This window comes from Ranitomeya variabilis, chromosome 8 (genome assembly GCF_051348905.1).
Source record: "Ranitomeya variabilis isolate aRanVar5 chromosome 8, aRanVar5.hap1, whole genome shotgun sequence".
Classification (NCBI taxonomy): domain Eukaryota; kingdom Metazoa; phylum Chordata; class Amphibia; order Anura; family Dendrobatidae; genus Ranitomeya; species Ranitomeya variabilis.
The window spans coordinates 7,938,656-7,952,522 of record NC_135239.1 but is presented as its reverse complement, the minus strand read 5'-3'; the positions used below and the strand labels follow the sequence as shown (position 1 = coordinate 7,952,522).

At 45.2% G+C, this 13,867-nt stretch overlaps 1 protein-coding gene across 18 annotated transcripts in view; it reads right to left on the bottom strand.

Annotated features, from left to right (window-relative positions):
* The window catches only part of TTLL7 (tubulin tyrosine ligase like 7), a 203,459-nt gene that overhangs the window by 109,066 nt on the left and 80,526 nt on the right, over positions 1 to 13,867 (bottom strand). For all 18 annotated transcript variants that reach the window (XM_077277940.1, XM_077277942.1, XM_077277937.1 and 15 more), the window contains 3 exons: positions 8,712 to 8,859; positions 2,842 to 2,915; positions 994 to 1,129 (listed from right to left, as the gene is read on the bottom strand). In XM_077277940.1, the coding sequence (XP_077134055.1) occupies positions 994 to 1,129; positions 2,842 to 2,915; positions 8,712 to 8,859 (358 nt within the window). The remainder of the gene's footprint in view (positions 1 to 993; positions 1,130 to 2,841; positions 2,916 to 8,711; positions 8,860 to 13,867) is intronic.

Here is a 13,867-nt window from a genome sequence, read left to right as displayed (position 1 = left end):
CAGCTTGGACCCTGACCTGCTTTTGTCTCTTGTCTTTGGTATTACCGCTCCTGACCGGTATTGACCTTTTTGGCTTGTCTCTGACTCTGTGTTTGTTTATTCCTTTGGTACTGCACTACTAATAGCGACCCGGCTTGTTTGAGCATCCTGCTGCCACCTAGTGATAGCCTCGCTACTGCGCTGCAGGTCTGCTCTGGCATTGTGCTGTCCTCCCGCCACTCTATTGCCATCTAGTGGAGCTTACACCTCCCTGCATAGTAGCAGTGCAACATATAGACATTCCTGAGCCACCACAATGCTTCGCTTTAGGTTTGTCTCATGGCTACACAGGACAAACTCTCAGAACTTGTGTGATTATTTCTATGGTTTTGAGCATATCTGAGGTGACTTTTCCCTTGATTTTGGGTCAGTAGAAAAGTCTTGGAGTTGGAGACCTTCATCATTTAATATGTGTTTTACTGTCCAAAAAAAAAAAAAAAACCTCAGTACCCGCTACCACCAAATCTTACTATAGTTTGTCTGTAGTCACTCGAGAGTTTTTGTGCACTTGCCTCAGGTTTCTGGTGGCAGCAGGGGACAGCTTCTTCTCAGTCTTGTCCAGGTAGTGTATCCGGTGTTGCGAGGTGACCCCTGCTTCCAGCTGTATCTCCAGGAGCAGTCACTACCACTGTCTCCATCTTGTTTGTACAAGGATCTCTTCTGTAACTTTCTGGATCAGTCTCTTGACAACTCATGAGTGACCTGGAGGCCATTGCCCATGAGGAACAGGTTAACATTCCTTAGGGAAGATGTTAGAAGCTGGTGTCTGACTAAACATCCTGTCTGCAGCAGGTAATAACAGCCAGAGGTGCAGCAGGTAATAACAGCCAGAGGTGCAGCACATGCTCGGCGTAGATCACACGCTCAGACATGGAGAGGGCCCAATCATACATGCCGATAGTGGGAATCATACACTCACACACAACGCCATCATCTCTGGCACACGGACCGCACCTTCATCCGTTTCAGGGGATTATTCATCTCTCGCTGGAGGGAGGCCGCTCTGCCGGCAAGGAACGTCTGGAAGGCCGTGCTCAGCAGACCCTCGTACTTCTCTAGCAGCAGCTTATCCTCTGGGGGGTAGATGCGTCTGCGAGAAAAAAGAGAAAACACTTGTTACACATCGACTGCGAGGAAAAAAAGAGAAAATAATCAGAATAACATTGACATAGATATGTATAACGGTGATCTGCCACACAAAATGGCGCAGGGTGAGATCTTGTTCACCGGACTTCTCTTCAGAACGTGCGATAAAGTGGATGAGAGGCAAATGGGGATGGGATTATAATATGGCTGACGATCAGGAGGCGCTCGCAGTGTCCAGGCGGATCATCGGCAATAATGCGGAACAAATCAACTCCTGCAAACGTGCCGAGATGGCAAAAAAGAACGAGAGAGAAAGAGATGCAGACAGAGCAAGAGCACAAAAGTCCAAAGACAGAAAAATAAAGTCCTCCTCCACAATGGCTGGGATTTGTAGTGCGCCCACAGCTGGAATGATAAATGTCATCAGCTGAATATAAAGTGTTAATAGCGCACCCAGTCACCGCAGCCGCGCTCCGCAGTAAGTCGCCGGATAACTTTTAATCAGATAAAGTTGGGGAACATTCATGAGAAATTAAAAGGAAATTGCGGCGGATCCTGTGGAGGAGGGAACATCGCACAAAGCTCAATTCAATCAGGAAACAGGATGAGTGGGACGTACAAGATGGCTGCACGGCGCCATTAGAGCGGGGTGCGTGCAGGCTAATGACGTACGTCCAGAGCCCCCGGCAGTCTATTACCGGCCCGAGCTGCCGAGATGAGAACTTATCTGCTTCTAGGTGGCTAATTGCAAAACGTTTCGGCTCAATATCCCAATCATGTTTTATCTAGTGTTACGTCGCGCAGCCGCCGCCACGCCAGGGACGTATTAACCCTTCAAAAAACTGCTCACCCCTCCTGTAACATTTTCAGGAATCTGCATTTTTTTCTTCTTTTTTTACTTTTTTATTTTTGGCTGGATATGACAGGTTACATTTTTTACAGACTCCATCTTTTTCCCTAGATAATCTGCGCCAGAGGCGCCTGGCAGCCGCTTATACTACTCCCTCCAAAGAAACACTTTAGGATAGGTGAAGTGTCGGCCGGGGAGGTCTGCCCCCTGGGACCCCCAGTCACCAGAATAGAGTAGTAGACCACCATCATATAGACTGTGTACAGGGCGATGGTCGTCTCCCGTAATCCCAGAGAAGAGATTAGAGCGCCGGGCGCGCAGTCTCATCACTGCTCCATACATACAGAACATGGCATCCATAGCCAAGCGGTGAGCTCACACTTATCGCCTATCCTGCTGACAGTCTCCCCTGTAGTTTGCTCGGTGCCCAGCAGAAGGACGTGATCGGCTCAGGTGTAACGAGAATCTGTCAGCAGGTTTTTGCCATATGATCTGTAAGCGTCTCCCTTCTCTTTCCCTCTCCATAACCGCAATAGGCAGCTGTAATCTGATCCCTCAGTAAAATGACCGTTTGTTTGCACCAAGATGAATTCTATCAGGAGGAGACGTGGCTCATAAGTGGAGACAGATGATAAGATTTATTAAAATTTCCTATAGTCGCCTGTAATATTGATTTATGAAACAATAACAAACAACCAAGAGAAGATAACGAGACTGCGATCTGTTCTGGCCGCCACTGATGGAGCGATCAGTTCCATGAAATGGTGGCTGTCGCCAATCCATGGCCGCTCTGGGTCGGATCAATACCCTTACATATCCGGCTATAGGTGCGCTCCACACCTTGCGCCACGTGCACCACATAGTACCTGTAGTTCCCCATGTGTCTGTTCTCGTATTCCTCCTTAGAGATTTGTTTTCGGACCTGAGCAAGTCGTTCTTTCTGTGGAAACACAAATTGAGTCAAGTTAGACCCCAATATTCCAGATCAGAGCCCAGGATGAAGAGGTGTACGCAGGATAGAGGACAATGGCAGCGCGGGGATCAGGATATACAGGAGCTTCTCACAAAATTACAAAATCATCAGAAAGTGGATTTATTTCAGTTCTTCAATACAAAAAGTGAATCTCCTATAATCTGTAGAGTCATTACACAGAGTGATCTATTTCACGTGTTTATTTCTGTTAATGTTGATTATTATGGCTTACAGCCAATGAAAACCCAGAAGTCATTATCTCAATAAATTAGAATAATTAACAAAAAACACCTGCAAAGGCTCCCAAATGTTTATAAAGGTCCGTTAGTCTGGTTCAGTAGCTCCACAATCATGGGGAAGACTGCTGACCTGACAGATGTCCAGAAGGCGTCACTGACACACTCCACAAGGCCCATGAGGCCATACTGTGCCTATAGCCACCCATGAGGCCATACTGTGCCTATAGCCACCCATGAGGTCATACTGTGCCTATAGCCACCCATGAGGCCATACTGTGCCTATAGACGCCCATGAGGCCATACTGCGCCTATATGCAAATTGCCTCTTCTGAGAAAAAGAGGACTTATCTCTATAGCGCCACCTGTTGGAAGTAGCGATCCTACAAGTCACAATCAACCCTCTAACGAGTCGTGCAATATGACTTAGGATAAAAGCCAAATCAGTATCTCAATTCGCAGACACGGTGTTTCGGGCTGTTGGCCCTCGTCAGTGCGAAGCATGAGAACTGATTTGGCTAGGTGAGAGGCTCTGGAGTGGGGTCTAAGGGGTATCGTTTCTCCTTATGGAGAGTGACATACCATGAGACTATACTGCGCCTATAGATACCCATGAGGCCATACTGCGCCTATAGACGCCCATGAGGCCATACTGTGCCTATAGCCGCCAATGAGGCCATACTGCGCCTATAGCCACCCATGAGGCCATACTGGGCCTATAGACGTCCATGAGGCCATACTGCGCCTATAGCCACCCATGAGGCCATACTGGGCCTATAGACACCCATGAGGGCATACTGCGCCTATAGCCACCCATGAGGCCATACTGGGCCTATAGACGTCCATGAGGCCATACTGCGCCTATACACACCCATGAGGCCATACTGCGCCTATAGATACCCATGAGGCCATACTGCGCCTATAGCCACCCATGAGGCCATACTGGGCCTATAGACATCCATGAGGCCATACTGCGCCTATAGACACTTATGAGGCCATACTGCGCCTATAGTTGCCCATGAGGCTATACTGCGCCTATAGACCTCCATGAGGCCATACTGCGCCTATAGATACCCATGAGGCCATACTGCACCTATAGACACCCATGAGGCCATACTGCGCCTATAGACGCCCATGAGGCCATACTGTGCCTATAGCCACCCATGAGGCCATACTGTGCCTATAGCCGCCCATGAGGCCATACTGTGCCTATAGCCGCCCATGAGGTTATACTGCGCCTCTGATTTCATATGGAGAGTTTAATCTGACCAGTTCTGCATGTTAGGGAGAGAAAGACGCGCACTCTTGCTATAATGGAGGTGCAGACTGGACGGCCATTTAATCCACAAACGGCATCATAAAGATAAACAGACGCACTCAAAAACTCATATCTTTAGTAAAGAAAAAGATTTACTTCAATCACAAAAACGGGCAATAAATTCACCGCAGTCAGGTGAAATGAGGAAGGCAGAGGTGCAAAGGTAACGTTTCGACCCTATCTTGGGTCTTTTTCAAACCTTGCTGAAAAATGAATATATAGCAATGGTGAGTATACACGGAGTGAACATGCAACCTACAAAAACAAGATACATTTAAAATAAAGTAAAATTAAAAAATAAAAATGAAACCAAATCCCATGTGTGCTGTACAATTATGTAAACAAGTCAAAACAATGAAGCATATACCGAGTCCCCCGTTGGTGGGGTACAGGCAGTGGGCTGAGTATGATGCTGAAGTATCCAGTAAAACATACCAGGGAGACGGCGAGAATACGGCTACGGCAAGTCCCAGATGAGAATAAAAGGACCATACAAGTCCAGTGTCCGGCCCAAATACCAATTATAAGGTATAGGATATATGTGCGACATTCTACTAAAAAACATATACAGTACAGACCAAAAGTTTTGACACCTTCTCATTTAAGATTTTTTTAATTATTATTATTATTATACATTTTTATAGCGCCATTTATTCCATGGCGCTTTACATGTGAAATACGGGGCAAATATAGACAAATACATTAAACATGAGCAAAAAACAAGGCACACGGGTACATAAGGAGGGAGGACCCTGCCCGCGAGGGCTCACAGTCTGCAGGAGATGGGTGATGATACACTAGGAGAGGGTACAGCAGGTTGTGCAGCAGTTCAGTAGGTTCAGGATCACTGTAGGCTGTAGGCTTGTCGGAAGAGGTGGGTCTTCAGGTTCTTTTTGAAGGTTTCTATGGTAGGCTAGAGTCTGATGTGTTGGGGTAGAGAGTTCCAGAGTATGGGGGAAGCACGGGAGATGTCTTGGATGTGGTTGTGGGAAGAAGAGATGAGAGGGGAGTAGAGAAGGAGATCTTGTGAGGATCGGAGGTTGCGTGTTGGTAGGTACCGGGAGACGAGGTCACAGATCTATGGAGGAGACAGGTTGTGGATGGCTTTGTAGGTCATTGTGAAGGTTTCGAACTGGAGTCTCTGGGCGATAGGAAGCCAGTGAAGGGCTTGGCATAGGGGAGAGGCCGGGGAATAGCGGGGAGACAGGTGGATTAATCGGGCAGCAGTGTAGGATGGATTGGAGGGGTGCCAGAGTGCTAGAGGGGAGTCAAGAGAGTAGGAGGTTGCAGTAGTCGAGGCGGGAGATGATAAGGGCATGCACTAGTGTTTTTGCGGTGTCTATGACTATGAAAATTGTAAATTCACACTGAAGGCATCAAAACTATGAATTAACACATGTGGAATTATATACTTAACAAAAAAGTGTGAAACAACTGAAATTGTGTCTTATATTCTAGGTTCTTCAAAGTAGCCACCTTTTGCTTTGCTGACTGCTTTGCACACTCTTGGCATTCTCTTGATCAGCTTCAAGAAGTAGTCACCAGGAATGGTTTTCACTTCACAGGTGTGCCCTGTCAGGTTTAATAAGTGGGATTTCTTGCCTTATAAATGGGGTTGGGACCATCAGTTGTGTTGAGCAGAAGTCTGGTGGATACACAGCTGATAGTCCTACTGAATAGACTGTTAGAATTTGTATTATGGCAAGAAAAAAGCAGCTAAGTAAAGAAAAATGAGTGGCCATCATTACTTTAAGAAATGAAGGTCAGTCAGTCCGAAAAATTGGGAAAACTTTGAAAGTGTCCCCAAGTGCAGTTGCAAAAACCATCAAGCGCTACAAAGAAACTGGCTCACATGAGGACCGCCCCAGGAAAGGAAGACCAAGAGTCACCTCTGCTTCTGAGGATAAGTTTATCCTAGTCACCAGCCTCAGAAATCGCAGGTTAACAGCAGCTCAGATTAGAGACCAGTTCAATGCCACACAGAGTTCTAGCAGCAGACACATCTCTACAACAACTGTTAAGAGGAGACTTTGTGCAGCAGGCCTTCATGGTAAAATAGCTGCTAGGAAACCACTGCTAAGGACAGGCAACAAGCAGAAGAGACTTGTTTGGGCTAAAGAACACAAGGAATGGACATTAGACCAGTGGAAATCTGTGCTTTGGTCTGATGAGTCCAAATTTCAGATCTTTGGTTCCAACCACCGTGTCTTTGTGCGACGCAGAAAAGGTGAACGGATGGACTCTACATGCCTGGCTCCCACCGTGAAGCATGGAGGAGGAGGTGTGATGGTGTGCGGGTGCTTTGCTGGTGACACTGTTGGGGATTTATTCAATATTGAAGGCATACTGAACCAGCATGGCTACCACAGCATCTTGCAGCGGCATGCTATTCCATCCGGTTTGCGTTTAGTTGGACCATCATTTATTTTTCATCAGGACAATGACCCCAAACACACACCTCCAGGCTGTGTAAGGGCTATTTGACCAAGAAGGAGAGTGATGGGTGCTACACCAGATGACCTGGCCTCCACAGTCACCAGACCTGAACCCAATCGAGATGGTTTGGGGAGAGCTGGACCGCAGAGTGAAGGCAAAAGGGCCAAAAAGTGTTAAGGATCTCTGGGAACTCCTTCAAGATTGTTGGCAGACCATTCCCGGTGACTACCTCTTGAAGCTCATCAAGAGAATGCCAAGAGTGTGCAAAGCAGTCATCAAAGCAAAAGGTGGCTACTTTGAAGAACCTAGAATATAAGACATAATTTCAGTTGTTTCACAATTTGTTGTTAAGTATATAATTCCACATGTGTTAATTCATAGTTTTGATGCCTTCAGTGCGAATGTACAATGTTCATAGTCATGAAAATACAGAAAAATCTTTAAATGAGAAGGTGTGTCCAAACTTTTGGTCTGTACTGTATATACACGCATGTATGTATACACAGAATGGTAGAAGTATACTGTCATGAGGTATAAGGTGATTATTCTATGAATGCGTAAATACAAAGACAATCAGGAGATTTTTACATGTTAAATATATGCAGACATAGAAAATGAAGGGGGCACACTGCGGTGGTGGGCAGAGCGGCCGCCACTAACCTCATATGGAAGGTCATGAAGAGAAATTGTGCACAAATGGTACAAGAATCCCGTTAGGGGCTGTGAATAGAGAAGAAACCATAAAGTTGCTGGAACCGGAGAAGCTTCTGTGATAAGTGGGAACAGGCAAAGCCATGTAGTAGATTAGTACGGACCTTGTGATAGGCGAGGAGGTAGATCGCTGCGATGGAGCGGAGGCTGCATAATGCCAGCATTTATAGGGCAAGACAAAAAAGTCCTCACACAACTGTTAGCACTGTATTCACAGGGCAACACTTTTTATTTTTCTAAATTTTCTTTTGCACCTAAAGCATGTGACTATGGTGCATAACGAATATGGTTTTCTAGCTCATTCTTTATATGTGCAGCAGCAGGAAGTTACTATAGCTTGCCTATGAGAGGTTTGCAGTGTGTAGTAATGACACATGTATGTATATATATATGTATGTATATCGCACATATATCCTATACCTTATAATTGGTATTTGGCCCGGACACTGGACTTGTATGGTCCTTTTATTCTCATCTGGGACTTGCCGTAGCCGTATTCTCGCCGTCTCCCTGGTATGTTTTACTGGATACTTCAGCATCATACTCAGCCCACTGCCTGTACCCCACCAACGGGGGACTCGGTATATGCTTTATTGTTTTGACTTGTTTACATAATTGTACAGCACACATGGGATTTGATTTCATTTTTATTTTTTAATTTTAGTTTATTTTAAATGTATCTTGTTTTTGTAGGTTGCATGTTCACTCCGTGTATACTCACCATTGCTATATATTCATTTTTCAGCAAGGTTTGAAAAAGACCCAAGATAGGGTCGAAACGTTACCTTTGCACCTCTGCCTTCCTCATTTCACCTGACTGCGGTGAATTTATTGCCTTTTTTGTGATTGAAATAAATCTTGTTCCTCACTAAACATATCCGTTCCGCATGTGGGCATGGTGCTTTGGATGTTACACTTATGACGGCTTTCTCCCCCTGAATCAGTGCAGGGTAGTCACCCCGTAATATGGAGCACAATATGGCAGCACACCAGGTGTCACAGAGACTATGCGCCACTGTCCAGCCTCCCGTATATGAGCACCCGGGGGCACGAGCCTCTTACCAGCTCTTCCTTCCTCCTCTCCAGCGTGTGGCGCTGTTTCTCCCAGTCGGAGGACCCCGGTGACAGCCTCTTCATGGATCCCTGACCGTACAGCCTCTTCTGCGCCTCGGCCTTCTGTTTAGCCAAGTTTTTCTTTTTATCACTCGCTCTGCGGAAAAGAAAAAGATGAATCAGGTCTAGGGCAGCACGGTGGCTCAGTGGTTAGCACTGCAGCGCTGGAGTCCTGGGTTCAAACCCCACCAAGGACAACATCTGCCAGGAGTCTGTATGTTCTCCCCGTGTTTGCGTGGGTTTCCTCCGGGTTCTCCAGTTTCCTCCCACATTCCAAAGACTGATAGGGAATCTAGATTGTGAGCCCCATCGGGGACAGCGATGATAATGTGTGCAAAGTGTAAAGCGCTGCGGAATATGTTAGCGCTATATAAAAATAAAGATTATTAAGATTAGAGAGAACAAGAGTAAGACGTAATTCTTACCAACAGGGAGGAAACGATTCAGGAAGTAAAGGTGGCCGGAAATTTACGTGTCAGCGATCATGCTATCCTCGAATTCTGGATAACTAGAAGAGGAGGAAGACCAGCGAGGACTCAGACTTTAAGGTTTCAGAAAGGCAGATTTTAATGGACTCAGAAAGAAGGTAGGAAAGGTCCAATGGCTGGATGTTCTAAAGGACAGGAATGTCCAAGAAGAATGGGAGGTTTTGCTGAATTGGTAACAATTCCGAAAAGAAGGAAGAATTGGAAGAATTTAAAGAGAACAGGATGGATGAACACAGAACTTATCACTTGTTAAAAAGGAAAAAAAATGTATATCAAATGGAAAGAGGAGGCCATATCTAAAGAAGAATATAATGTCTGCAGGGATTGCAGGGCAAGAGTTAGAGGAGCTAAAGCCAGTAATGAAGTGAGGCTTGTAAGGAAGACCAAAATCAATAAAAAAAAGGATTTGGGGCGTATGTCAAAAGCAAAAGAAAAGTCACAGATACTATAGGATTTTTACAGGGTGAAGATGTAAAAAATGATGCTGAGAAGCCAAACTTTTACATTCTTATTTTGTATCTGAATTCTCTAAGAAAGCAAATGTAACATCGACTGATCTTCATGGTGCCATTGAAGGAATAAAAGAATCACACTATCCATAAACAGAGAGATGGTGAGGGAACACAGATAATTTACATGAATTTACATCTCCTGGACCAGATGAATTACATCCCAGGGTACTGAAAGAGTTAGTAGAGGAAATTGCAGAACCACTAGCCAGAATCTTTGGAAAATCTTGGAAAAAGGGAAAAGTCCCAGAAGATTGGAGAAGATGAAATTGTGTCCCTATCTTCAAAAAAGGAAAGAAAACGGAGCCAAGAAATGACAGGCCAGTGAGCCTTACATCTATACCAGAGAAGATCTGTAAACAAATTATTAAACAGCATGTATGTAAGTACTTGATAAGAGTACAGTAATTAACAAGAGCCAGCATGGGTTTGCAGCAAACAAGTCATGCCAGACTAATGTAATTTCCTTCTATGATGGAATCACTTACTGGGTGGATCAGGGAAATGCTGTAGATATAGTATATTTCAACGTCAGCAAAGCATTTGATAAAGTATCTCATACTTTCCTTAATGAGAAAATGAGCAAGTATGGAATTGACAAGGCTACGGTTAGGTGGGTTCATAACTGGCTCAGTGGTCGTACTCAAAGAGTAGTAATAAATGGTTGCACATCATATTGGAAGAGTGCTTCAAGTGGGGACCACAAGGCTCTGTCCTGGCCCCAGTGTTGTTCAACAATTTTATAAATGATCTAGATAAGGGAACTGAAGGTAAACTAATCAAATTTGCAGATGATGCAAAGCTAGGAGGCATAGCTAACTCTAGAGAAGACAGAGAAAGGATTTAGAAGGATCTAGATAAGCTTGAACAATGGGCAGCGACTAATAGAATGGTATTTAACAGGGAGAAATACAAGATTCTACATCTGGGCAAGAAAAATGGAAATTATATCTACAGAAAGGGAGAAATAGAACTAAGCAACAGCACGTGTGAAAAAGACTTGGGTATACTAATAAATCACAGAATGCACGAGTCAACAGTGTGATGCAGCAGCTAAAAAAGGCAAACACATTTCTAGGATGTATTAAGAGAAGCATATAGTCCAGATCATGTGAAGTAATTCTCCCCCTCTACTCCTCCATGGTCAGACCTCATCTGGATACTGGGTCCAGGTCTGAGCTCCACATTCTAAAAAAGACATTGAAAAACTGGAACAAGTTCAGAGAATAGAGACCAGGATGGTGAGCGGACTGAAAAGTATGTCCTATGAGGAACGGTTAAAGGAACTGAGAATGTTTAGCTGCAAAAAAGACGCATAAGAGGAGACTTAATAGCTGTCTACAAATATCTGAAGGGCTGTCACAGTGTAGAGGGGTCATCGTTATTCTCATCTGCACATGGAAACACGAGAAGCAATGGAATAAAACTGAAAGGGAGAAGATACAGATTAGATATTAGAAAAAACTTTTTGACAGGGAGGGTGATCAATGAGTGGAACAGGCTGCCACGAGAGGTGGTGAGTTCTCCTTCAATGGAAGTCTTCACACAGAGGCTGGACAGACATCTGAGGTGGTTTAGTGAATTCTGCATCGAGCAGGGGGTTAGACACGATGACCCCGGGGGTCTCTTCCAACTCTAACGTTCTAGGATTCTATGATCTCTGTAATAAAATATTACAACAGCGGCTCCCATAGTGCCATCATTGCAGATTGAGGAGACAAGTGTCTCAAAACCACAGACGCAGCTCCTCTCTCTGCAAGCACCTAAGCATTACAGGGTAACTACCTCGCGTGCTGATAATGGAGCCTGAGACCAGGAAAAGGCAGAAGCCATGATCGGGGCGGCAATGAAAGGAAAGATTTAAAGTGTCCGATCCCACAGAAGATAGAAAACATGAATCCACCAACATCAGTACATATAATACAGTGGGGCAAAAAAGTATTTAGTCATTCAGCAATAGTGCAAGTTCCACCACTTAAAAAGATGAGAGGCGTCTGTAATTTACATCATAGGTAGACCTCAACTATGGGAGACAAACTGAGAAAAAAAATCCAGAAAATCACATTGTCTGTTTTTTTATCATTTTATTTGCATTTTATGGTGGAAAATAAGTATTTGGTCAGAAACAAACAATCCAGATTTCTGGCTCTCACAGACCTGTAACTTCTTCTTTAAGAGTCTCCTCTTTCCTCCACTCATTACCTGTAGTAATGGCACCTGTTTAAACTTGTTATCAGTATAAAAAGACACCTGGGCACACCCTCAAACAGTCTGACTCCAAACTCCACTATGGTGAAGACCAAAGAGCTGTCAAAGGACACCAGAAACAAAATTGTAGCCCTGCACCAGGCTGGGAAGACTGAATCTGCAATAGCCAACCAGCTTGGAGTGAAGAAATCAACAGTGGGAGCAATAATTAGAAAATGGAAGACATTCAAGACCACTGATAATCTCCCTCGATCTGGGGCTCCACGCAAAATCCCACCCCGTGGGGTCAGAATGATCACAAGAACGGTGAGCAAAAATCCCAGAACCACGCGGGGGGACCTAGTGAATGAACTGCAGAGAGCTGGGACCAATGTAACAAGGCCTACCATAAGTAACACACTACGCCACCATGGGCTCAGATCCTGCAGTGCCAGACGTGTCCCACTGCTTAAGCCAGTACATGTCCGGGCCCGTCTGAAGTTTGCTAGAGAGAGCATTTGGATGATCCAGAGGAGTTTTGGGAGAATGTCCTATGGTCTGATGAAACCAAACTGGAACTGTTTGGTAGAAACACAACTTGTCGTGTTTGGAGGAAAAAGAATACTGAGTTGCATCCATCAAACACCATACCTACTGTAAAGCATGGTGGTGGAAACATCATGCTTTGGGGCTGTTTCTCTGCAAAGGGGCCAGGACGACTGATCTGGGTACATGAAAGAATGAATGGGGCCATGTATCGTGAGATTTTGAATGCAAACCTCCTTCCATCAGCAAGGGCATTGAAGTTGAAACGTGGCTGGGTCTTTCAACATGACAATGATCCAAAGCACACTGCCAGGGCAACGAAGGAGTGGCTTCGTAAGAAGCATTTCAAGGTCCTGGAGTGGCCTAGCCAGTCTCCAGATCTCAACCCTATAGAAAACCTTTGGAGGGAGTTGAAAGTCCGTGTTGCCAAGCGAAAAGCCAAAAACATCACTGCTCTAGAGGAGATCTGCATGGAGGAATGGGCCAAAATACCAACAACAGTGTGTGGCAACCTTGTGAAGACTTACAGAAAACGTTTGACCTCTGTCATTGCCAACAAAGGATTTATTACAAAGTATTGAGATGAAATTTTGTTTCTGACCAAATACTTATTTTCCACCATAAAATGCAAATAAAATGATAAAAAACCAGACAATGTGATTTTCTGGATTTTTTTTTCTCAGTTTGTCTCCCATAGTTGAGGTCTACCTATGATGTAAATTACAGACGCCTCTCATCTTTTTAAGTGGTGGAACTTGCACTATTGCTGACTGACTAAATACTTTTTTGCCCCACTGTATATGGCACGCACAGCGGGGGTTGTGCCGAATTGTTGACTCACCATGAACGTCATATGGGGAACAGCCCCCTGAAGCAGCCAGAGCAGAGCGATGACCCCGGCTCCCTCCATAGACGTCTATGGTGTTATAGAAAGCAATCGGCACCGACTCAAGGACAGGGCGGCACCCAACTAGTTATCGGTGGCGGCATCCAACTAGTGGCCAATGATGGAAAAAAACAACAGTGGCCGGTGACGGCATCCAACTAGTGGCCAATGGCGGCATCCATTATTGGCCAATGGCAACATCAAACTAGTGGCCGGTAGCGGAAACCAACTAGTGGCCAATAGCGGCAACCAATAGTAGCCGATGGCGGCATCCAATAGTAGCCGATTGCAGTATAAAACTAGTGGCTGATGGCAGCATCTAACTAGTGGCCGATGGTGGCAACCAACTAGTGACCGATGGCGGCATCCATTAGAGGCCGATGGCAGCATCAAACTAGTGGCCGATAGCAGTAACCAACTAGTGGCCAATGGTGGCATCTAACTAGTGGCCAATGGTGGCATCTAACTAGTGGCCGATGGCGGCATCCA